The sequence below is a fragment of the Acomys minous genome (genome assembly GCF_964271855.1).
Source record: "Acomys minous genome assembly, chromosome: 9".
NCBI lineage: Eukaryota > Metazoa > Chordata > Mammalia > Rodentia > Muridae > Acomys > Acomys minous.
Window position 1 is genome coordinate 20531644 of NC_140490.1, and position 25150 is coordinate 20556793.

Below are 25150 nucleotides of genomic sequence, written 5' to 3' on the forward strand. Positions count from 1 at the left end.
CCACCATATTGGTGCTGGAAATCAAACCTCGGACCTCTGAGAGAGCAACAAGTGCTCTTAACTGCTGAGCTATCTCTCTAGTCCAATGTTCGCCATCTTTACTGAGTTACTACTTAGAGAAAAGAAGGAGCCTGTGTGTATCATGCTGGAGGATGCAAAGGCACCATGTCCCTGAAAAGGCTGTGCCCTGTGAATCACTGTGTGCTCAGCCTACTTGGTCCATTGATGGCACCATGGCCGCCTGGTGCTCTGCATTGGGAGGGTACTGAGGATGCCTAGAAAGGTGTTCCAGTATTCAAGGGTGACACTTGCCTTGAAGTAGGAAGGGGAACATGCATGTCATAAACCTGCCTCTCATGCCACACTGTCATCAGCCTTCACATTTGCCCCTCTCCTGTGAAGAGAAGTCAATGACTAGACCACAGTTGAATCTGTCAGAACGCTATCTATCCACTGCAGACAACAGAAACCAAATTCAAATTAGCTTCAGCAAATATCAGTAAGTGAAAAGGAGCTAATTATTTGATTGTCTGAAGTAGGCAGATCCTGTTTCATATAACTACAAAGCAAAACAAGCAAAGATTTATCTGGTTTCAGGACGTTTGGATCTAGGACACAGCAGAACCCACCAAGGCTCCCAGTTTCTTGATTTTCTTTTCTTTATGCCAGCCATGTTCTCGGAAGACCTGCTTCATCCCATCCAGTGGCCCCCGTGGACCAGGTCAGCAAAGTCAACAGAAAGAAGAGCTCTATTTAATTCCCTAAAGTTTTGGCTGAGAGACCTAGAGCTGGTTCTCCTTAGCATAGCTCAGGTGAGTGCCCATCAGGGCAGATGAAGGAAGGATGAATCCCTGTATCTTGAGGATAGGGTTAAGTCTACAATAGACCTCATGAACTGAACATGTAGGTGTATCACTTCCTAAAAGAAACAGTGGGGTGTTTCCACTGCTCAAAGAAAGGAATATATGTTCTCAGACATCAACATGCTATATGCTTTTCCAGCCCAGCTAAAGTTGGAGCCATTTCTGAGGACTCTCAGGTGAGCTTCTGACCTTTGCATGCCTCTAGCTGTCGGCTTATGAGGTAACTAGGCTGGGACCAATGGTGTGTTCCAGCTTTCAGCCTTGACCCATGTATGCCACAGCTACACAGGCTGCCCTAGAGTTAGCATCCATTGTCACCATCCTCAATATGTAAGTTGGTTGTCTCAGACCCGATTATGTTGTGCACTTACAAACAGCCATTCTACAAAGCCTCCCAACATTATTTAACCAAGACCTCAGAAAATTCCAGAACTGGTTTTGGAGGACCATACTCCAAAGTGAATATGATCCCTGCTGCAGACAGCTCTGCCCCGTTGAAAGCTTCTTGCGAGGAGGATTCCATTTACATGGTTGAGACGGCCCCCACCACACTGCTCTGGCGTGTGTACTCTGGGTAGAAGTTAATTATTTTTATGAGGCATTATTCATGTCTAGTCTACCCGAGGGCCACCCCAAATTGCATTTCTCTAACTATTAAAGGCTTTATCAAGCACGCAGAGCCTCTAGCAGCCTCCTCTGGGGTGGGGAGGGGTGGGGGGGGGAAGAGCAGAGTTCCTCTTGAAGTCTACCACCTTCAAGGGCAATTTGCTGCCCCTTTCAGGACTGCATTGAGAGGTTGGCACCTGAAAAAAGGGCAAGATCTTTTTCTTTCAAGTAAAACTGGAAAACAGAAGTTGAGAGTGAAAGCGGTGAATCAGGAACGTTTCTCCGGAGAGGCTGGAGTCACTTTCTTGTCTTGTTGTGAGCTGGCAGACTTTAACATGCTGAAGCAGTGTTTATCAGATTTCTCAAATTCTGAATATGGCCCTGGCCCAAATGAATGTAGATGTTGTTTTAGCGCTAGGAGAGATTTATTTTAATGTACAGATGTAGCCACTACAAAGGCCCCTTTTAATCTACTGGAGGCCCTTCTTCTTGCTTGCTCCTTTGCTCTCAGTCGCCCTCCTTATTTCGGGGAGCTGGCAAATGCCATAAAACTGCAAAGCACCCTCCCACATCCCGTCCCACACCATCTCCCAAGGCAAAGATGACCCAATAATAATTAAAACACTTTGCAATGTTCTGTATCCTCCTCCCGCCTGCCAGCGACTCAGAGACAACGCTATCTGGTCGGGTCAAATGACAGGCCTGAACTCTTCAGCTCTCTACTGGGATGTAACCCCCAAGGACCCTCTCCTTTCCTGCTCATTTCTGAGAGGAGACAGTCATCAGCTGAGCTATGCCTCAGGTACCAACAGCTTAGACCCAGATCAGAACCATGAAAATTGAGAGAAGAAAAAAAGCACAGAAGAAACATGCCAGCGTGTGAGCTTCGCTGTAGCCAGGTCTAGGCTTTCAGCCAGGACCAACAGAGGGGAGCCACAGACAAGAAGGACAAGGGCGGCAAAGGAGGGATACTTAGCGGCCACAGTGGTAGAGGAGACGCTGACTCGAGGTAGTTCCCGACCCTGTCCCACTCAGCATCCTCACCCTTTTAATAATATGGACTATCTTAGCTATAATTAAGATGAAATTAATGTAAAATATAACTGGTATTCTAATATACCACCAAAATAACCTGAAAATGCACCAGTTTTAATATTTTTGTAAGGACTACAAAGAGAATAACTCATGATGAATGCCTTTAGATGTAAATATCTTAAGAATTAGAGCCAGGAGAAGGCAGAATGGAATTATCCAGAAGCCATGCCTCCACTTAGAAGCAGAAGCCACCTAACACAATGACCACTTTGTGTACATCACACCCTTGATAGTAATCCTGTAAATGAAGAAAAACAGATCTGTTTCTTGCTGACACATGGGACCACAGCTAACCATCTGGAGATAACTTTCCTTCTAGATGTAAAACACAGTTGGAGTCAAGGCTCAGATTTGGATCCAGTTTCCAAGCAGACTGGTCCCAAGTGGTGTACTCAAAGCTATGAGGCATGTGGAATCATTTATTATGAGGAACTCACCCATGGGTTGTGGGACATCTAGACACTGATGATCACACCACCACCACAGAGTTCCAAAACAGCTTCCTGGGGTGGAGGGATTCAAACCCCGCTATGAACCAAAGGAATTGGAGATCATGAGCAGCTGAAGTCAGAGGCAAGTTCATAGCTCTGTCTCTAGTCCCACCAAGTCCTTGCACCTTCAAGATCCTGATTAAGTGGTCTTCACCCTCCCCCATGTGTGTGTGTGTTCATATGGTTTTGTGCACATGTATAGAGGTACACACGCGAAGGATGTGATACCAAAAGCCTACTTCCATTACTCTCTTTGGGTATTGTTTTAAGACAGAATCTTTCGCTGAACCTGAAGCTCTCTCATTGGCTGGACTTGCTGGCCAATGAGCTCTAGATTCTTCTGTTCCCACCGTCCAGCACTACAGACATGACTGTTATACCCAGCTGGGGTCTTCATGTGTGAACAACTGAGCCATCTCCAGGTCCCCCACTTTTTCTTTAAAATGAAGAAACTATTTTCTCCCTTGCTGATTGCTAAACAGTTGAGTGTGATTATTCGGTCAGTCCTGACTTGCCCGTGGTGGGCACTTTGTGAGCACTTGTGCTTTCTTATCTCTTGCATTCATATGCCCAGGGCCACTTCTTCCTAAGAAACCCGCTCTCTTGGATGCCAAGGGACTGGCCATATACTCTAAGTAAACCTTTGCTATAGGTCTTCCGAGTCTAATTAGAATATCCCTGAGTTTCTGGGGCATCCTCGGTAGACTTCTTTCGCCAGAAATTGGGGGCTTTGAAAGGCATCAAAATAATATTAGTAGTTAATCGGAAGACAGACTTGTTTCCACGTGATTGGGAAAAGAACAAATCTTTAGAGGAAAGTATTTGTGAGACAAACACCCTGATCCCCAGTAAGCATAGGGAACAGAAGCCTTTCCTCCAGGCCTCAGTTCATTAAATATTCACTGTAAGTGACTTTGGGTGACTCCCTATGACTTACTCATTTTATATGGCTGCTTTCTGCATCTGCTTTGTAGTCAGAAAAGTCTAGTGTCCTCAGCATCCCTCTGTGTTTCCAAATGGAAAGCATCAGTCATCTATCCTCAAAGTCAACCCTTCAGTCACCTCCATGTCCTCGATTGAAAACTAAAGGCAGTAATATCAGTGTCTCTCTGTGAAGACCCTAGGGACTCTTCAGTCTCACACACTCTCGGGACTATCTGTCAGTGTCTAGCTAGCCACTTGATGTAAGGAAATAGATATAGACCATAACTAAGAAAGTGAGACGTGGGAAATGACTGGGATCAAGGTGCATGATCTACATGAAATTCTCAAAGAATTGGTAAAAATATTATTCTATTAAAAAGAAAAATGTGCTAAATTTGCAGGGCATAGTGATGCTGTAAGATAAATGTTTCTACTTTCCCCCCCACACAGAACATCCAGGACTGAATAATGCTGGGGCTGTGCCACACAGTGGTCAGGAGGTTCCTGGATAGATTAAAAGGTGCCAGTCATCACAGTGGCACTCTGAGAAAACTGTTCTCTCAGAATCGCCTCTTAAAGTAGTGGGATATGCATAATCCTTTCTCTTTCGAGGATTTTCATCCCCAGCCAAAGGTCTAGTTCCCAGGCATGGTTTGAGCTGATGGACCTGTTGTTTCTTTTACTTGTCCGTGGACACGTGGGCCAGCTGTAGGGACCTGTCCTTACTTCCTCCGCAGCCCACTGGTATTCACAGTCTGTTAGAGACTGGAAGCTCCATAACTCGTGGGTCTCTTTCACGATCAACTCTGAGTAGACATGGGAAAGGGCCTAGGACTTGTCTACATCCTCCCCTGAGGTCACCAACTTTAGTTAAGAACTCCGCTGTTTATGTTTTTATGTCATGAACAAATAAAAACCATGAATTGCAGTGCACACCTTTCAAGTGTACACTCTCAAGGCAGTGCTTCCTGAACTTGGTTTAGCTTCTATCTGAAGCCTCTGCAGCTCTGATGGGTGTGCGCTCTCAGAGAATCTGGTACCTCTCTTCCCTTCCCTCCATGGTTCACCCACAGCCAAAGGGAGAGAAGGTTCTTTAATCATCTAACCATGTAGGCATATCCTGAGGCACCCAGGCTCATCTAGTCTTCTGTCATCAGACCATGCCATGGCCAGGGACAGTCACCTTGGAGCGTCACTTGGCTGTTCTGGGGCCTTGTAATGATAAGCCTGCTGGGCAGGGATCCTCTTCCTGCTTTTTTGTCTGTATGAGGACTCTGGGATACTGTCTTCTTTCCAACATAGCAAACATGATGGAGAGGAAGCCCAGGGGTCCTGTTGCCTTCCAGTTCTGGAGTTCTGCCTGAACGCTGGAAGCACCACCTCAGGGTAGGAAGTGGGTACAGCATAATGCACACTGTCCCTTGGGTCTGCAGGCACCTTGGCTACTCTTGGAATGTCTTCCTTTCCAGGTCACATTATCATTGTCGCCTAGCAACCTCAGCTGAGGCTAGAGGTTAGGTGTGGATTGCCAGAGGGCCCCAGGTAGTTCCTCCATCTTCCCTCTGTCCTGAGCTTCCTCAGCGCCTCAGCTTTGAAGGCTCAAAACCCCAGATTTTGTTCTGTTGGCCTCTGAGTTCCTCTGTGTCCTCCCTTCCCGGAGGCCAGAGGCCTGGAATGCTTTAGTTGAGGGAATGGAGAAGAGCCAGGGGGTGCCAGGAAACTCTGGGAGAAGGAATGCTGGTAACAACTGCCTTCCCAACTCTTATCCCCAAGGAGGCATGAAAGGAAGCTGATTAACTGCCTCATGGCTGGACTGCCCTATGTTTGCTGACTCCTTCATTTCTTCTGTTTGCAGTTAATGTCTCCTGGGCCTCCAAAGCCCTAGGGGATCTTTGGGAAAAGAGATGGAGTTGAGGGACATAGAGATCAGGTATCCTACTCCTTCTTCAGGGCTCTGTCTGTTAAGCAGGGCCCTTAGGTGAGTTCCTTACTTACAATGGTTCAGACTGGCCTTCCAATCAAAAACAAAGGTCCATCCTTGCCCTACAGCCCACCTCAGAAGACCTTCCCAGTACAGACTTGGAGGAACCCTGAGGTAAGTCTCACAGGCTTCCAAGCACGCGTTTGGGAGCAATCTCTTACTGACAGAAGATGGCTTTGCCAGCCTCTGCATCTGCCTGATTAAACTATGGAACAAAAGTAGTATCTATCACTTCAGGGCTGATTCCCAACATCCCATGGTCCTGAGATTCCAGGAAGTTTGAGAAAGCATGCTTGATTACTCCAGAGCAGTGCCTGCCCCTCTTGTTAATGTATCCGGGTTCCCTCCTCCCTCCCGACTTCAGTCGCCTTGTGTGCAGCTGTTCTGGGAGGGGCTGTTGCAGCTGGACACATCTGCCACCCAGGTGTTTGACTTTGGAGAGAATCTGGATGGCCAGAGGGAAGCAGGCCCAGCTCATACATACATGCTGTTCCTTTGCCTGAATCTGGTGTAGTCATCCTTTCCATGGTAAAGTAAATGGAGATTCTGGATAAAGATAGAAATTGATGGTCTTTTTGACCCACCACCAAGGAGGCAATTCTGCTGATGACAGGCTTTCCCCAGAATGATCACCAGCTTTGTTTGCACTTCCATATTAATTCCTGGTTCGTGTCTTATAACAACTAGGGACATTCAACTTTGTCACTTGCGTCAGAACACAGATGGACTTGAGCTCTCCAACCCTTCATTCACTTTGCCAGCTCAGAATTCTGCATCTGACCTGAAATGCTCTCTCCATCCTCCTTAGTGCTGCTTGCTGGGTTATTGTGCATCTCCAGTCATGCCAGGGACCCCGTCTCTTCAATGAAGACTTCCATAAGTGCTAGATTCCACTGGATGAGAGTAACCATCCTCATCCATTGGATGAGGACCACGTTCTTGTCTAAGAGTTTCAACATGTAACTTCCTTCTGAGATCCTTGGTCTTCTGAGAGCCTCGAGTGACTGGGAGCAATGGTCACCACAGGCCTCCTGAGGATGGGCAGTTAGGTGTCTAAGGCTTCTGGATGACACCGGACACATAGTAGAAGGCCTAATAACAGTATTAATTACTGTGTTAACTGGAGAAGGGGACACACAGTTGAAATCTCCCCACTCAGGGCATTCAAACAGGAGGATTAGATGGTCAAGGCCAGACAGTACTGCATAGCAAGACCTTGTCTCAAAAAATAAAATGCTAGCAATACTTCTGCTGCTGTAAGCTATCAATTTTTCCAAGATTTACTGATTATGGGATTATGTGTGTACCTGATTTTATGTGCACCACGTATGTGCAAGAGGAACCTATGGAGACCAGAGGAGGATATTGGGTCCCCTATAACTAGGCCTACAGATGGCAGTGAACAACCCAATGCGAATCTGCTTGGGATCCCCCACCCCAGAGGGGTATTACAAGACAAGTGTGACTTTTTTTGAATCTTGCTAAAGCAATAGTCATTTAAAAAATAAGTAGTTTCCCTGTCAAGCCATGTTATCGTAATAAGGAGTATTACCACATCAGTCTTCTATTTGGATATAGTAATTTGGGGTACATTTCTTGACAAATACTTTTACTCTTCTTATCTTTCCGGACAAGAATTTTGTTTTGTGGAACAACTATTTACATCGTGGGAGTCATGTTGATAAAGGTGTTTTTGGCTCCCAACCCTGAGTTAAGCTGCAGATGAAAACTGTCTTATCCCTTCCAGGGCCGAAGATTACTAAAGAAGCCACTAAGGTTGTGCCATGTGACCCTCAGGTTCTGGTTACAGGAATCTAACAAGTCAAAAATATTTTATCTGGCAATTCTATGCATTATTCACAGTTCATTTTTCTAGTAAGTTTGAATTTTCATATTCTGCTGCAGTGTCAGTAACTTGGAGCATCTGCGTGGCATCCCCACAAGGCACCTAGGACTTCCTTTCCACCCTCTAGGCATGGGATGGGCCTCAACTCACTGTTCCCCCACATCCCCAAAGGGAACCGGAGTTTTGGCAACTTCGCAATGGACCCAGACTCTCTCCCAAGAGCTGAGTGTGTCTTGTCAATTCCCCTTTCCTTCCACATGTCCTGTAACATGAGCTTTAAAATTGGAGGACTGGGCCATCCCCACAGCCTTGTAAGCTGCCCATGAGAATATTTTACTGTTGCTTTGTATTAAACACAGTAACAAACGTTCAGCCCAGAGGTGTTTGGCAAATGTATTCGGCCATTCTATTATGGGTTTTGAAAACTTTGGAAACTTGACCCCTGATTTTGTTATAATGTCTTTGGTGAATGTTATTAGGTGGCGACCTAATAAGAATTATTGACTAGGGAGCTATAATATGGAAGCTTATAATTTTCTTAATAGGCATTGATTTGTGTAGTCTCGATTAAAATACAATGAAACCCGAGGCTTAAATGTTTTGGTCTGAAAGGGCGAAGGGACGGGAATCAACTCTTAATGTATTACCTTGAAATTGTTATTGAAATCATATTTTTTGAAGAGTTTTGTGAGCATAAAATGATCTGACAAAAACCATTCAATGCCAGGTCTAGCAACCTTGGAAAGCTGGGGGAATATAGGTTTCTTCAAATGAGGTCTGGAAAATGCTTCCAGATTACCTCAGGGGTAAAGAAAAAATTATTATTCCATTTCATAAGTCCTGTTAATTCTTTTCAACATCGATTCAGTCAAGTAATTAGAACCCAAATGGAGGAAACATGTATAATTGTCATTTATTAGACTCTACTAAAGGTGACTGTTCCCAAGAAACTGTGACCGGAATGAAAACTGGTCATGAAACAAATGTGTGAGCCAAGACACCTGGCATTCTTCCTCCTCCACATGTTCCCAGAAGGGAGGCTCGGACAGCAGGTAGAGAACATTCTAGATTAAAAAAGAGATGTCTACCAAAGAAGACCTTACAGCTATGAGTCTTCAAAGAAAAATTTCTCCCATTGTCTTGTCTTGCAAAGGATAACATGATTCCCCATTTCACCTCCCTCCCTTTCAGCACAGACATACGTCATGGAGCGCTTTGTTATTTAAAAGCACTGCTACACCGTATGAAAAAGTTTACCTCCCACATACCACAGTGAATACTTCAGAAGTGAACTATGCATTTGGTAAGGGGGCTAATAATCAAAGCACCTCCTCCCCTTTTATCTTTATGTTTCTTCGTTTAGCATGAGCTGAAATATGTGGAGTGTCTGCCTCTATGAGGTTTCACCCCTTGTTTCTTAAATAATACCATACTTTAAAGACCAAGGCCTAGACTTCGCCGAGATTACGATGAACACGCATTACTGTGCTCTGTATTTTTCTAAAGGTTCCTGCTACTTTTTTCTCCTTCACTTATAGTGTTTTAAGAAAGCTTTTGGGTTCCTCAGCCTGACACCCAGGAGGACAGTCAAGCAGCTGCACACATCCCCCCACCCCCCTGCATGTTTGCAAGGATACTCTGTTCTCAGTTTCACCCAAATTAGTCCCAGGATTTCAGTTGTCTTTTTCTGCCCAACATTCCATCGTGTGATTCATTAAAGTCTTCACATGAAATACTTTGCAGATGAGCTCTGTCATAATCCACATTACAGTTTTCAGTTGTTATTCCTGTGGGAAGTCCTTTCTCTGGCCATCCATAGACCTCTGGAAGGGCTTGACCTGGGTGCAGCAAAGGTCAGAGTTCGCTCCTTCAACACTCCAGTGCCACTGGCGGCCTTTGGAATCAAAGCCTGGGTTAATCGTGAAATAGTCCAAAGGAGCGACATTCCAAATCCTTGTTGGTTCTACTTGCAATTAACTGTTTTGAAAACAAACAGAAGAAAACATTTAAACAAATGTGGCTTGGCTAACAACTGTTATGGTGGACTGTTAATTAAGGCAAGTTGGGATCCCAGTATGCCTGATTTTTTTATTCTCATTTTTCCTATCACAGCTAGCAATCTCTGTTGTTGTGGACAAAGAGATAACAATTCAGGGACACTGTCAAAAGTGTGGGTTGGAAAGGGACTCATGCTAGCCATCACTTTGCTTGAGAAGCCTGACCAGCAGGGGGCTGTTTTTCTGTAAGAGAAAAACTGGGTAGGCATTTGGTTCCCTAAGAAAGCAAAGTTTAACTCTCATGAGAGGAGAGGTGTAGGACACCCTCCACACCTGTTGCATGTATTATTTTACTACACTTCTGTTTTCCTATTATAGAGCTCTGCCGTTAGGTTGAAATCTGTTAAAAATTCTTCCATCAGTGGCCAGGTGAGCAGAGAGAAGCTTCAGAGCATGACTCCATTTGTGAGCCAGTTGCCCTCCACTGCAAGCAAGTCCCAAGACGTAAAGAGTCTCCATGGCTGAATATGTGGCCAGTGAGCTCACACAGTTGGTGGTGGCCATGTCAGTTACAATGATCCTCTTTAATCCCATCCCCTGACCCATCCGGTTCTTACTGACTGTGCACTGTTCCAGAGCAGCAGTTGACATGGTCTCAATGGCAGAGCACTCCTCGATAACCCAAAGGAGAAAGATCCATATAAAGCACTTGCTTGTAAAGCATTCACACTGCAGTATTACACCCTACAGAACATTCCTGTCTACAGACAGTGTGGATTTACCATAGCTGGATTTTCTGCTTTAGTCTCAACATATTGTCATCAAAGGTGCATTGATTCTGACATAGAAGAGAAGCAAAGGCCTGGGGACATGTTTTGCCTTTAGAGTAACCGAAACTGTGAGCCCAACAAAAGTATTCTAACACACTTTATGTTTTAAAGCTTTATCCTTGTCCCACAATTTTTGTTTTTAAAGGAATGAGGCAGTAAGACTCATTTTAAGGAGAAAAAAGTAAAATGATGTCTTCAGGGCTTATAGCAGTACCAGGGATTACAAATACTTTGGTTATAATTCACTGACAGTGCTGGGATGCCCTTCTGTCTCCTAGGTGAGCCTTCTAAGTGCAAATGAGCATATTTGATGGCTAGAGGGACAGTGCATGTTTGGAAACAGGGATGTTTGCTAGAGCTTTCATGGCAGGCATGGTGAATGCTATATTATAAACCAGATTCAGGCTCCTAGGGGTAGATTGCAAGCTGAGGCCACGGCTGCAGAAAATGATTTCTAAATGAATACAATATGAAAATGTTATTTTATTTCCAATTTTACATGTGATTTTGTTACTTGGTTGAGTTTCAGATTGCACTTGAATGCACGTCTATTAATGTGATATGAGATGCAGGCAGGATTTCATCTTGAGTGCATTTGAATATAATAGCACTGGAAATGTAATTTGTATTCTCAAATTTTATAAAGCAAAATAAATCAATCTTGGGGGTGGTAGCCACATTGAGCATATTGCATTGATTTCTTTGGGGGGTTTTTCTTAAGATAATTAACAACTTCCTTTTGCAGATCCAAGTTGGGTCTTGATGGGAGTCCTATCTCATCTGAGCTCTCTGAGCCCTCCATACATACGCCATCCTCATTTCTTTCATCTCTAGGAGGTGTTGCTATGGGAAGGCCTTCATAGAACTTTACCTTTAATTCCTCTTGTGATTGCTATCCAATAGAACTTTCTGCAAAGGTTGTTATAGCGACCAGGGCATCTTTTGGGTTCGCAAGGCTATTGAGCTCTTAAAATGTGACTCATGCACCTAAAGAACCCAGTAGTGCGTTGCATCCCCTTTCCTTTTAAATAGCTGCATCATTAGTGGCCTCCAATTTGGATAGCACAGAATCAGAGCACCAGAGAGAGAGCCAGCTGCTCCTATAAGCAAGTGAATGAATCATGGGCATTGTAATAGTTCTATGGTCATTGTGATGGCCTGTGTCAATCCAAGGTTGGTCCTCTTCTGTGATTGGACACTCCTCCAAAGCCCCCAGCCCTTGCCTGTTGTATCTTGCATCTTGATGACAACGTATCTCCTACCCAGCACTTACTGGGATTCTCATGGAAATGAAAGCAAGAAATAGAGGATGAGAGTAGGTAAAGGGTGTAGAAAGTTACAAGGTTTGGAAAGAGAAAAGTCTAGAAAGAAGATGTCCATGGAAGGTCTGAGTTTGATGGTGTTGAGTTGGTCTGTACCCAGGCCTTCTCTTATCACGGTGTCAAGAGCTGTCACAGCTATCACTTGGATAGTTCAAACCCAAAGAGATGCTTGCACCTGTGATATCTGCGTATTTTGTGGGAAGGGGCTTGGAGCTCTTTGTAATGTCAGTGATCTTAACAGCAACTGTGATGCTTTCCTGATTTCTGAATAATAACCACATATTTAGGGAGGTGCATGGGAAGGATGCTATGGAATACTATTTTGGGGTATGTTCAATGTTATATGCAAAAGCAACCTGTGTTCTCACAGCAGAGACTATGAGCTAGGAGCCCTGGAATATTCTAATCACATGGAAGTGAGGAGTACCACAGACTCCAGGAAAATATGTTCATGATTTTCTGGACTGTCTAAAAAATTTCAAACCCACGGAATGGTGTTTTTATTTTCTGCACTCTCCTTGGGATTTGAGTTTCACTAAAGCATTTTCTGCCCTTGTTTTCCTTATTAAATTAGCAAGACTGACTCGAAGCAGAATACACCGCTAGGGCTTGAAATGTTGTTGAAAGAACCAAACAGATGGGCATGCAAAATACCTCAGGTTCTACTTAGATTGTGGAGGATGGTACAAGGAGTGGGCTTGCCGAGGTAAAATGCTTTCTCTGATAAAAGTTGGAAAGGAAAAACATGTGGGACAAAACAAAGGAAACAGAGAAATGCTTGGCCTCATGTTTCACCCTTATTTTTTATTGTTTGGTTTGTACTTTAAATCGTTTCCATGCTTAAGGAATAGTAAACCCTGGGTGCCATTGGCCAAAGTTTGTGCGCTGTCCTGCTGTTCACTGTTTGGGCCCTTTGCCTAGCGTTTGTTCAGTAAGCTTTTGCGTGGGTGTTCAAAAATACAAATCTAGTCCTGCTGCTTCTGTAAATATCTTTAGTAGTACCTACAGCAAATGTCAGCAGTATTTTGCTGTAAAGGGACAAATAGTAAATGCTTAGGCTTTGTGGGCTGTTCCGTCTTTGTTATAATTCTTCAGCTTTGGCATTATGGGCCCAGACAGTATGTAAACAAATGACTGTTCCAATAAAACTTTATTTACAAAACGAGGCTGGATTTGGGCCTGAGCTAATCCCCAGCCTATAGGAAAGTCTTCATATGCCTTGGACTAACACTTAAGACCTCTTATCGTTTGACCCTGACCTACAAACCCAGGCCCCTGTGCCTACTCTTCTCAATCCTCTAAGCCCTGTGGCCTTAACGGCTCCTTGCCTTTGCCCATGCAACTTCTTCCATTTAGAATCCTATTTCCTCTTCATTCCTATGTTGCCTTGAGTTTGACTTCTGTGCTGTCATGTACGCAATGCCCTTGGCCAACTTCATATCCCAGAATTCTTTGCTTCTGTCTGTAGTGTAGCTCTTATCATGTAGTTATTTCTCAGCTGGATGCTGACAGGGTACGTGATCCCATTTCAGCTAGCACCTAACTTAGCACTTAGCACAGTGAAGGCCAGATGACCAACCATCGTTAACTCAGCCCACCAATGGGACTGTGAGTCTCTGAATCATTTGAAAGTCTAGATGGGAACCCTGGAAGCCTAAATGTGAGATAGGGAGCCAGGGTTATGCTGCTGGAGGAGGTATGGGGGTAGCCAACAGGAACGTAGCCAAGTGGACCTGGGCAAGTTACTGTTGAGATCCTAGGAGCCCTGGACAGCAGCTGCATGGCCCAGAGGAGAGTGAGCTCAGCAAGCAGTGTCTTGGATAGGGCATCAGGCCTAGCACAAAGATGCAGCTCATTGGACAGAGATCAGAGAAAGTCGGCCTGCCTGTATGATTAATGGGACAGAGGAACTGACTCATGAGGAAAGATTAAATTGCCTTGAGGAACTGGGATGCAGGACCAATAGAGGCAGATGATAGCAGACTCCAAGTATGTGGGATGGATAAACACCCTGGAGGGAGCAGCTAGATTCATTAGGGAGGTGAATAAGGGGTCCTGCCAGAGGATGAGGGGGGGTGCTCAGAAAGGGTACCAGAAACATAAGAGCTGGCAGGTGGCGAGGATAACTCTGGACTGTTGGAAGGAGAGGTACCATGGGGAGTTTGCTGTGGAGTGACTATTTCAGGAACTCTGGTGTTTTCATCCTGTATTGCCTTGCAGTTTGCTATGACCTTAACCTTGACCTTGACCTAGAGAGATGACATTAGAAGAAGTTCCAGGGAGGGCAGCTGAGAACCCTGATGTAGAAGAAAGGAGCTCCCCTTGCTCCTCTTAGATACAAGTTGCCAGCTATAATGGCAAATTTGATGCCCTCTTCTATGAAGTGAGTTGCTGCTGGCTGCTGCCTGACTTCAGGTATTTCTGAAGCACAGGACATAGCCCTCAGCTCCTGGTGCACCTGAATAAATCCCAGCTATACTGTAATATGCACCCTTGTTTGGTTAATACCTATTAGTTAACCCAGAAGCAGAAAGACTCAAATGGTATATACTCACTTATATCTGGACACTAGCCCAAGGGATATGTCCCATGAACATCTTCACTTACTAGGAAAGTGGGACAGAGGCAAGGACATCCTACTGGGACTCTATGTGAGAGAAGAATGGGAGAATGGGGAAATAGAAGGATCCAGAGGGTCCTACAAACCTATAAGAAGAACATTATGATGGGCATATCTGGGCCCAGGGGTCCTGCTCAAAATATGGCACCAACCAAGGACAATACGTGCAGTAAACTTTGAACCCCAACCCAGACCTAGCCAATGGACAGAACATTCTCCACAATTGAGTGGAAAGTGGGGTCTGACTTTCACACATACTCTGGTGCCCCATATTTGACCATGTCCCCTGGATGGGGAGGCCTGGTGGCACTCAGAGGAAGGATAGCAGGCTACCAAGGAGAGACTTGATACCCTATGAACATATACAGGGGGAGGAAGTCGCCCTCAGTCACAGACATAGGGGAGGGGAGTAAGGGGAAAATGGGAGGGAGGGAGGAATGGGAGGATACAAGGGATGGGATAACAATTGAGATGTAATATGAATAAATTAATAAAATATATTTTAAAAAAGAAGAAGAGCACTGGGATGCGGACAGTAGGGGGCCAGGAAAGCCAATCACATCACAGTAAAGGGACTCCCTTGCAAGTATGGGGAGGGACCTTGTGACAGCCACCTTGCAGATGTTGTATTTCAAAGCAAAAAAACAAAAACAAAACAAAATATGCATGATCAATTGAGTTCTGAAAGTAATGGCTAAAAAGGGGGAACTGAAAAGATATTTAGCTTCTAGATATTTGTATGACAAATGTCAGCTTGGGTTGGTACTATAAATGTATGAAATTTAGAGGCACATCCTGAAGTGATACCTCTATAAAAAACATCTACACTGAGTTCAGTTTGTGATTGGATTCTGAGTACAGGGACCTTGAAATTTCCCTACCTGCAGGAAGGTCAGACCTATAAGATCATAGGTGTATGGGTCACTACCAGGTTTCATTTCTGGTAAACTTATGACACCGTCTTGCTATGATGGATAATTTCCAATAACAATCTGAAATAGTTGTGTAAGGAGATCTCTGATGTTTTGTTTTATTTGTAATCTGTCCCAGCTGTCGGCATTCAGATGAAACTTGAATTCTTCCAAAGGAAGTTCTGGACTGCTAGCAGACAGGTAAGTTCTAATGAGCATTTTGAGGTACTCACTGCACTGTTACTATACAGGTGTCTGCCTATGGGTGACTGGAGTAAACTTGGTGGCTTTCTGATGGGCATTTGTGAAATGTATTGCCAGCTCCTCAGATTATTGTTCATTTCTCTGTAAAATACAGCCTGTCAACATGTTAGACACCACATGCCGGGCAATGCAGGGGATTTGCTCCTCAGAAGTGTTTGAACTATGAGATCAAGAGAGTAAATTTACAAAGGGAGTTTCTCTCTTACTATCAGGGCCCTTTGCTATTTTCACCATGACTTTCTTCTGATCATATCGTGATGCCCAGCTAGTTCTTTGTGCTTCTCCTTGTGGTACTGTGGAAGCTATCGTAATGACCTGCTTTGTTAAAGCATGCTTCTGGCTTTCCAGTCAAGGGACTTCCAGGGGCTACTGCACTGGGGAAAGGCCAGCCATTCTTCCCCTCTGCTGTGTGCTCTATGAACAAGGCATCACAGGGGCATCTGTCCAGTATTCAGGAGAAATGGCAGCCCCTCAGTTACTTCTGCCTGCCCAGGTCCAAACATCAGAAGTATATTTCCAGCAGAAATGACATCAGCACACAAAAAGGCAAACCAGCATGTCCAGGTTTAATGTGCACTAGTCACAATATGGAACTGACCTAGAGACCCATCCAAGGATGGATACGTAAGGAGCTTATCATTTCTTAAATTATGATATGGTAGGAAACTATAATCTAAGAACATAAACAAGAGTTTCCTTTTAAAGTCATTGAGAAATAGCCTTAAATTAAATAATGACATAATTATATCTTTTGTTACCAAAAGATCTGAGATCTTTAAGAGATACCATCAATGCTGAATAACAACATAAATTAAGATGGATGGAAAACAGCCAGCGCTCCCCACATTCTGTCTTTTATACTATGATTCTGAATCCATATGGACTCTAGTCTCATCTTGAAACAGTCCCTTTGGATGAAAGCTGGTACTTGTACCACAGGCCGTGACCTCCTTAGCTAAGCAACAGCTGCAGCAAATGCTGAGATGGCCCGGTAACGTGGTACCCCTGCTTCCTTCCTCCCCACAGTGTGCCTCCCTGGATGGCAAATGTTCCATAAGCTGCGATGACGAGGTAAGGTACCCTCCTGCTCTTGTTTCTGCCCAAAGGGAAGTGTTAGATGGTGCATCTTGACAGGGGAATGCTGCTGTGAATAGGGCCAGGTCTGACACGTCACTCTGGGATAGCCTTTGGAGGGGAGGAGGCATTTGTGTTGTTTCCCCATTCCCCACTCTCCAATCACATAGTTTGTTTCTGAGAGCCAGAGAATTCCAGTTTAGAAATGTCCTAGAGTGTGGTGCTGAAACGCTGCTGTTTTGTTTGCAGGAGTAAGTAGACATTACTCCCATTTGAAGATCACATTTGAGTCCCCAAAGCTTTGTCCCCATGCTTTGTCCCCATGCTTTGTCCCCATGCTTCATCTTCTTCCCGCCATCAGAACAATAGGTGAAATAGGTAGGGCCTCGTTTTATAGGTGAGAAAATCAATGAGGAATCAGGCCAAGGCAGCTTATGGCTACAATCCAAGAACTCAGACAAGAGGCGGTGGCAGGAAAGGCAGCCTAAGTTCAAGGCCAGCCTGGTCTACATAGAGAGTTCCCAGCCAGTCAGGACCAGGACCATATAACAAGATCCTTATAGAAAGAAAGGGCCTGGGGTGTGTGTGTGTGTGTGTGTGTGTGTGTGTGTGTGTGTGTGTGTGTGTGTGTGTGTGTAAATGGGAGTAGAAGGAAAGGAAAGGAAAGAAACCCAAAGATGAGATAAATGAGTGGTAATTAGCAAGCTGCAAATCTTGGTTAAAAACTCTGAAACTCAAGTTTTCATTCTAACATAGCCATTAAGATGCTCTATCTTGCCCCTTTCCCTCTCCCTCCTTCGTGGGGAGGAATTTGAATCACTCAGGCCAGCAATGAAGGAAACTAATGTGTCCCTGTCTTAAGCCTACCCTTTGGACTTCGCTTTTATCGTAGCTAGCATGGCACCCACCCCCCCCTCTCCTTCCCTCCCTCCCTCCCTGCTTTATCTACACATCAATCAGTTCATCTACTAAACTTTATAATCAGATATTTACAGTCCTTTTGGTTACCACAAGGCTTTCAGGATCATTTACCAAACATAATTTCATCCCAGAAAACATAGGTTAGGAGTACAGCTTTTAAAACTGGGCAAATGGAAAACAAGACCATAAATATAAAAGGGAGTCCAGGATAAAGTTAGAACAACAACAAGAAGAAGAGGAATGCTTGGTTCCCAGAGGTCTAGCTGCCAGCTTAAAAGAAAAATTGTTATCATAACACTATCATTGTATGAGTCACCATATCTGCACAGCAAAAGCCAATCCGTCATGTTTTCAGCAGAAGCCCAACTTTTTCTGATCATCAGATCAAAACCAATTTTCCCTGAGGAGTGATCAACACCCGTTTCAGGAAGCTGGGGCATAACTTTTATAGGCTAGCCAGGGGAGCTCAGATTCCCCTTCTGGCTTTAAGACACACCAGCATTTTGTAGGAGCTATTGGGTTGAACTCCATCCTCTTGCATCTCTGGAGTGTTCAGATGGCACTAAAGGGCGTGTCACCGACGACAGCAGCTATTGTTGCAAATCGAGCTACAACAAGAGAACAGAGAATAGCTGGTTAGCTGGAAGGGTGGATGGTACTTTGGAAATTTGGTTGGATGAATGGGTGATTAGTTGGCAACACATGTACATAGCTGTTTAAACAGTTTAATAAAGGCAAGAGGTAGTGTTTTCCCAACAATTCACCCCACCCAGGTGTATCTCCCCATAAAGACAAGTGAAGACACATCTCTACCTGGGCTTGGAAACAGCCAGTTTGTTTTGCCTTGACCACTGATGAGGGAGGTGCAGCATGGTGCTTAAAGGCACAGGCCATGGAGTTGAGACTGTTGAAGTCCTAACTGTGGCTCTGGAAGTAGGTAGCAGTGTGACCTAGGACAAGTGCCCAAACCTTTCTTTCTCCCTGCTTCTTCAACCATATAGTGGGTATAGAAATGGTTGGATCTCTGTGAGTTCGAGGCCAGTCTGGTCTAACAAAATGAATCCAGGACAGACAAGGCTACAAAGAGAAACCCTGTCTTGAAAATATATATCAAGAGTCACAGTGAAGAACGTATAGGGAAAAGAAAATGGAAAAAAACTCTATCGTGTCACCTAGAAAGGGCACACACTCACTACTGCTGTCGCTAAGCCAAACATGCACCAGACTGTTCTTCCCATAGAGTGGTGGTTTCCCTGTGCCTGAAGATCTAGGTGGCAGTGGAACATATGATAAGGCACAATAAACACAGGCCACAGTGCCTTCATTAGTACCATGGTCATTCCCTATTGCCTAGGGAAAAACTCATGTCCTAAAGGGCCATACACTTTGAAAAGTAATCCTTAAATTGATCCTTTAAAAAAATTTTTTTTTTGATCTGATGTTCATGCCCCAGTTTGTACTTTGAAATTTTCATCCTTTTGGCTTTTGGCTCCTAAGTTTTGGCTCTAGGCAACCAGTTGGCATTGTTTTCAGTGGGAAAGCCAGCCCCACCTTCCTACTTAGACCCAATGCTATTTTTTCCCAGTAGACTCATGCCATGTGTCACTCTTTTCATAACTTTTAATTAGGCCCCTAGGGCTGTCTCGCATCCTTTCTCCTCTCTAGATGCCCCCTATTCCTTGAGTCCCCCATTAAAATCAGTTTGGGGCTTATCCTGAACCCATGTCTCTGTCTGTGCTACCCACACTGAGAATGGTCCACTTTCTTGGACTGCTCAGACACACAATGACTGAGGGCCCCTGTGACTCCTTTGTTTCCCCCATCAGCCCACTCTAGGCCCTAGCAAGTGTGTGCTATGGGGGTGGTCGGTGCATGCGGACAGACAGATTTCTATCTTGTAAGAGGACATCTTTAGTTTACAGTAAGAGCTAGAGGCATGTGATCGGCAGGACCCAAACATGGGATGATAGAAGAGTTTGCAATCCGTCCAGGGTGAATGTCAGCTCTAGTGCATTCCTTCATGATGTGGTGACTGAGTCCTTCTTGGGAATAAGTGTCTGGCTGCCATTGGAAACCATATGCAAGGCATGAAAAAGGGCTTCCAAGTAGATAGCACTCCTGCAAGGTCACCTGCAAGCTGACCAAAGAGCTATGTTTGGCATTTAGAATGGAAAGGTCATGCTCACCTACCGTTTCTCCATGGCTCCACAAAAGAGGCACTTTTGGTCTACTCACCTGTTGGCAATCTCATCACTTATTGACAACACCCATGTTTTGCAAAGACAGAGGAAGGTTAACGGCTACCTGTGAGAGGTCAAAATCTTTGTGATACATGTAGCTCTATGTTTCTGCCAAAGAGATTGGTCTGGCCTATGAATTGCAGAGACTTTAGGAGTATTAGTAGGAATTTCTTCTGACATATGAGAGATTCCTTGAGTGAGGGCAGATGAAGCTGAATAGGGCTAAATACAAGCAACTGGATGCCTTCATTTCTTGTAACACCCAGGCTGTTGAGTGGATAGGCCAGAGGATCATTTAATAGTCTAGTATGAGGAGGAACACAGGTGATTTCTATCAGACATGTATTTTTGGAGTTAGTCCTTTATAAGCAATGATTTTTTAAAAGTGGAATCTCCCCCTCCCCATTTATTTCCCATGTGTTTGTGCATGTATGTGTGCACTGAAGGCCCCAGGAATCTCAGCTTGGCCTTCTACTTTATTCATTGAGGCATGGTCTCTCAACCAAACTTAGGGTTCATTGATGTGGACAGGCCCCCAAGCCATCATGCTTTGGGGATCCCCACTTCTGCCTTCTGAGGCTGGAGTTATAGGAGAGCTTTCATGTCTGCTCAGCATTTACTTACATTCTGGGGACCTGAGCTCCCATCCTCCTGCATATAAAGCAAGCACTGTAACCACTATGCCCTCTCCGCAGCCTAAAATGTGGTATTTTGATCTTACCCTATAATGAGAGGACCGAGCAAGTGAAGGGGAAGGCAAGGTCAGTCTGTTCCACGGGGAAACACTAGGGATCTGGTTGGGAGACCCTAGAAAGGGTGCTAAGGAATAATACTTCTTTGTGCCAGAGAAATGCAGGCCTCGCTCACCTGCCCCTCACTCACAGACCTCTATCATTCTGTCTGTCTGTGGGTCACCCTCCCTCCTTCCCTCCCTCTTCCTCACTCCCCTATACCTATCAAAATTGTCATGCTGCACAGTGCTGAGCTTAAGTGAATTCACACACACACACACACACACACACACACACACCACACCATCAAAATTGTCATGCTGCACAGTGCTGAGCTTAAGTGAATTTACACACACACACACACCATCAAAATTATCATGTTGCACAGTGCTGAGAGTAGGTGAATTCCGACAGTCAAAACAAACAGAGGGCCCCCTCCCAAAACAAACAGTGCAAAGTCCCGCCTCCACCCCAGGACCTCCTGTCTGGACCTGTGCCACACTTGACTTCCTGAGAAACTGTAGCACTATGGCACGGAAGATGTTCAGAAAAGGATACATGGTAGGTGATCAGTCTTCTCTGGTGGGTGGATGCCATACATTTCTTAAGGTCTTGCTCATCCCCAGCCAAGGTGCTGAGCCTCCATTCAATTGGGCATCCTGGCTGACCTTCTCACTCCCCCATGGAATGACAGTCGCTGCCTTACCACTTCCTAGAGTACCCAAGCATTATTTAAGGTCATGCTGATAGTGACAGTCAGAACCCCTGACTCCTAAGCTAGCATCTCAGCCCCAGGCTGATAGGGCTTTCCGGTTAACATAGTGATTGGCTGCAATGCCTGCTCGTTTCCCATCATCCTTTCCTTCCAGTCTGCAGTTTCTGAGTACCCACACCAAAGAAGAGCTGGGTGTGTGCCTCAGTGACCTGAATCAAATTCTCGGAGCAATACGGAATCAGCAAATCCTTGTCGAAAGATCTAACAGACAACCTTCTTTCTGCCTCTCACTCTCCTGTTTTCCTATCTCCACATTTTAAGACCCACCTGATGCTGCAATGTCCAAAGATGGCTGTGGAGTACACACTTACTGTGTGATCTCTCCACATCCTCATCCTGTTAGTAGATCCTTAGGGACAGAGGGATGTACAGTCATCTTCCAAAACACCAGGGTTTGTTTAGGGGGAATAACATGAAGAGGTAAAGCTAGGGAAATATTCCTATCTCTTTTCACTGGAGAGACAATCATATCGTATTCATCAAAAATCTACTCAGCGAAAACAACTGATCAGACCTGATTGCAGGTGATTTCACCCCAGCTGTTCCCCATACCTCCCACTGGACTCTCTCATTCCAAGTGCAGACTCTAGGTTACTGTACCCCTTGGCCATAATTGAATTCATGGGTTGTTGGCAGATAGGCTGTTCAGGGAGTTACATGGTTGCTACAATCGCCTTTCCGTTCTTACAGGTAGGCAACGCAGCACTGCCTGTACTTCTAGATCCATTGGCCTAGGTCTCCACCAGTGAGTGTGACAGGTCTCTCTCTACCTTCCTTGGTGACCTGTCGGCCCCAGTATTGGCAGTACTTGATTCTTGCCTAAAGGAGTGAACAAATCTTTATATTCAGCAGAACCTTTAATTTCCAACTTGGCCATAAACAAGTCCCACAAGCTTCTATCCTGGTATCCTCATGGTACCAGAAAAAGGTACAAATAAAAGTGATAGCAAGATACATGGTCTAAGAAGGAAATACCTGTGTCCCTTGGGGTCCCAGTGTTCCCAGGACTGAGGAAACAGATGTGTTCCCCCACAGTGTGCCCAGTAGCACACACCAACTGGAGTACATACAATAAGTAATGGTTTTTTGGAGACCAGGCCCCCGGGTTCTTCTTTTGACCCTAACTGGTAGGATGCAGATTAAATCTCATCCTGATCTGGAAGCAGCTAGTGTTTTTATAGATTCCAGCCATCTTTGGCTTTTGTGCTTTCTACCGTAGCTTGTTCCTCAGCGGGTGGAAGGGCACACACAGAGAACCCCCTTAGCTATACCTGGGTTCAGATACTAGCTTAAGAATTGCTGTGCTCAGGGATCTTGACAACCATCATTAGGGTTAATCCCTGACCCAGCAGACCCAAGCACAGTTCCTTTTGAGGTTTTACTTCTTCTCAGTTATAGCACAGCAGGCTCTTAACGTGGAGATGACCTGACCTTTCTGCTTCTGTCGGGGTCTTGTAGTTGCTCTGCAGTGACTCAGGCAGGACCAGGCCCGCCTTAGTTGTCTACAGGTTATGTGTTTTTATTCTTCAGAGAAAGCCTTCCATGAACAAGCAGGACCTGGGGCCCTAACTATGTCCAGGCATCTTCTGGAAGGGGGAGTAGCCAGCCTTAGTAGGGACAAAAGGGCTGAGCTCACAGGGCACTGGGTTCAAATCTCACATGCTTGGTTGTGTGAACATGGGCCTCAGTTTTCTTCTCTGTCCAAGGGGAACTTCCTGACCTGGACATATGAAAAGGCTTTTATGGTGTGACCTTGCTGTTCTTCTTCCTGTTCCTCCATCTGTTTCTTCAACACCTTCCTCATTTATCCTCTTCCTTTTCTTTACAACCATATTTTAAAAAAGTAATTTATTAAACTTTATTGTATATGCATTGGTGTCCGATCCCTTGGAACTGGAATTACAGACAGTTGTGAGCTGCCATGTAGGAGCTGGGAATTGAACCCAGGTCCTTTGGAAGAGCAGATAATGCTCTTAACCACTGAGCCATTTCTCCAGTCCCCTACAACCATATATTATTAAAGAAATTCTTCCTGTAATAGTCATAGTCTGTTCACCAAGGCTTAGCATTTCTCTCTCTGTAGCTTGTTCATTCTTTTCTTTTTTCAAAATAAAATTTCAAGCTGGGGAAATGATTGAGAGGGCAATAAAGCTTGCTGTACAAGTACAGAGATCTGAGTTCATATCTCAGCACTCATGTCAGAAGCCAAGGAGAGAATCATGGTGGAGACAGAATGATGCCTAGAGCTCCCAACCCACCAGCCTAGATGACACGGTGAGCTTCTGGTTCAGTGAGAGACCTGTTTCGAGGCAATAAGGCAGAAAGCAACATCTTCTCTGACCTCAGTGCACACTTGCACATCACATGCCTTATACAAATATACCCCCCACACCATGGATGCTGAATTAAGAAGCAGCCTCCACCTCAGATGTAGGTAGACCTCTTGCTCTGCTCTGTTCTTTCCACCCCAGAAGAGAGCGGGGCTTTGGGAGGACCATGTCACTTGCCTAAGATGCGAGTGTCCTGCTCTCCCACCTCTTTTTAGCCAGCACTTGCCACTGTGAGGACAACAGGAAGCAAGATTGGCAAGAACCAGATGTTTTTATCTGAGAAGTTTTAGCGAAACTTTGTTCTGAGGAATAATTATGGAAATAAGTTTATTTTTAAAATTTGGGTATAGTGGCAACTCTATTTTTCCAAAGAAACAAGTAAAGTAGGGAATGGGGCCAATGGTAGGCCAGTTGCAGGATGGGGGTCTCTCTTGGTCCCCTAGTTTAGAAACCAATTTCTTGAAGCATTTTCTATGCTTCCCCTACGGTGATAGTTTTCCTTCTGATCCATCCTAATATGACAGGGGATCCCTCTGATTAGAATCTTCCTCTAGCTTTACTTCCATGGTCTTCATGGCATTGTTCCCATCTCTAAAAGTTTCCAGTTGATTTCTGTTCTTTTTTTTTTTTTTTAACCTTGTCCCCTGTATTGTGTTGGCTAGTATCTGTAATATTAGACTGAGATATGGACCAGAGATTTTTTTAAAAAGGGACGGAGGGTGATACCAGGGATATGTGGGTAAGGATGAATGAATTAATAACCTAAGGTGGAAATTGAGTCAGAGATTCATAGGAACATTGAACTCCCTGTGCAACTGGGAGGAAATGGCTGATCAATACATGAATACAGAATCCTCTTCTGTGCTCAGTACATATTACTTGACCGATGGGCATGGGCTAAGAGCTTTGGGGATATGTGTGTCTGCAGAATGAACTTCATGATATTGGACATGGCGAGGACATGGCTCTCCCTATGTAACCCAGGGTCGACAGAGTTGCACTCACGGGCAGGCTAGTTTAATCCTAGTGTGGTCGTCAAAATAACTCCCTAGAACAGTGGCCATGTGAAAGCACAGCCACGAAACACAGTTCTTATGGAACGCTGAGCTATAAATCGGGTCACCTACCAACTGAGTGTGCCGTTGTCTTCATTTCAAGCAAATTTCAACTAAATTTAAAAATAAACCCACATAAAGCCTGTGGTTACCACCTCAGAAGCACAGATTTAGGAGATTGCTTTTTCTAATGGTCTCTCCAGCAGACCTAGAATTTATTGTGATTCTCTAAGTTGGTGTTGGTGTTCCTAAGGCCAGGTGCTTCTACCCACAG

The 25150-nt window shown here is 44.8% G+C and overlaps 1 protein-coding gene across 1 annotated transcript in view; it reads left to right on the forward strand.

Annotated features, from left to right (window-relative positions):
* The window catches only part of CACNA2D3 (calcium voltage-gated channel auxiliary subunit alpha2delta 3), a 798196-nt gene that overhangs the window by 698197 nt on the left and 74849 nt on the right, over nt 1-25150 (forward strand). The window contains exons 28-29 of the mRNA XM_084794478.1: nt 15626-15687; nt 16777-16821. Coding sequence (XP_084650604.1) covers nt 15626-15687; nt 16777-16821 — 107 coding nt within the window. The remainder of the gene's footprint in view (nt 1-15625; nt 15688-16776; nt 16822-25150) is intronic.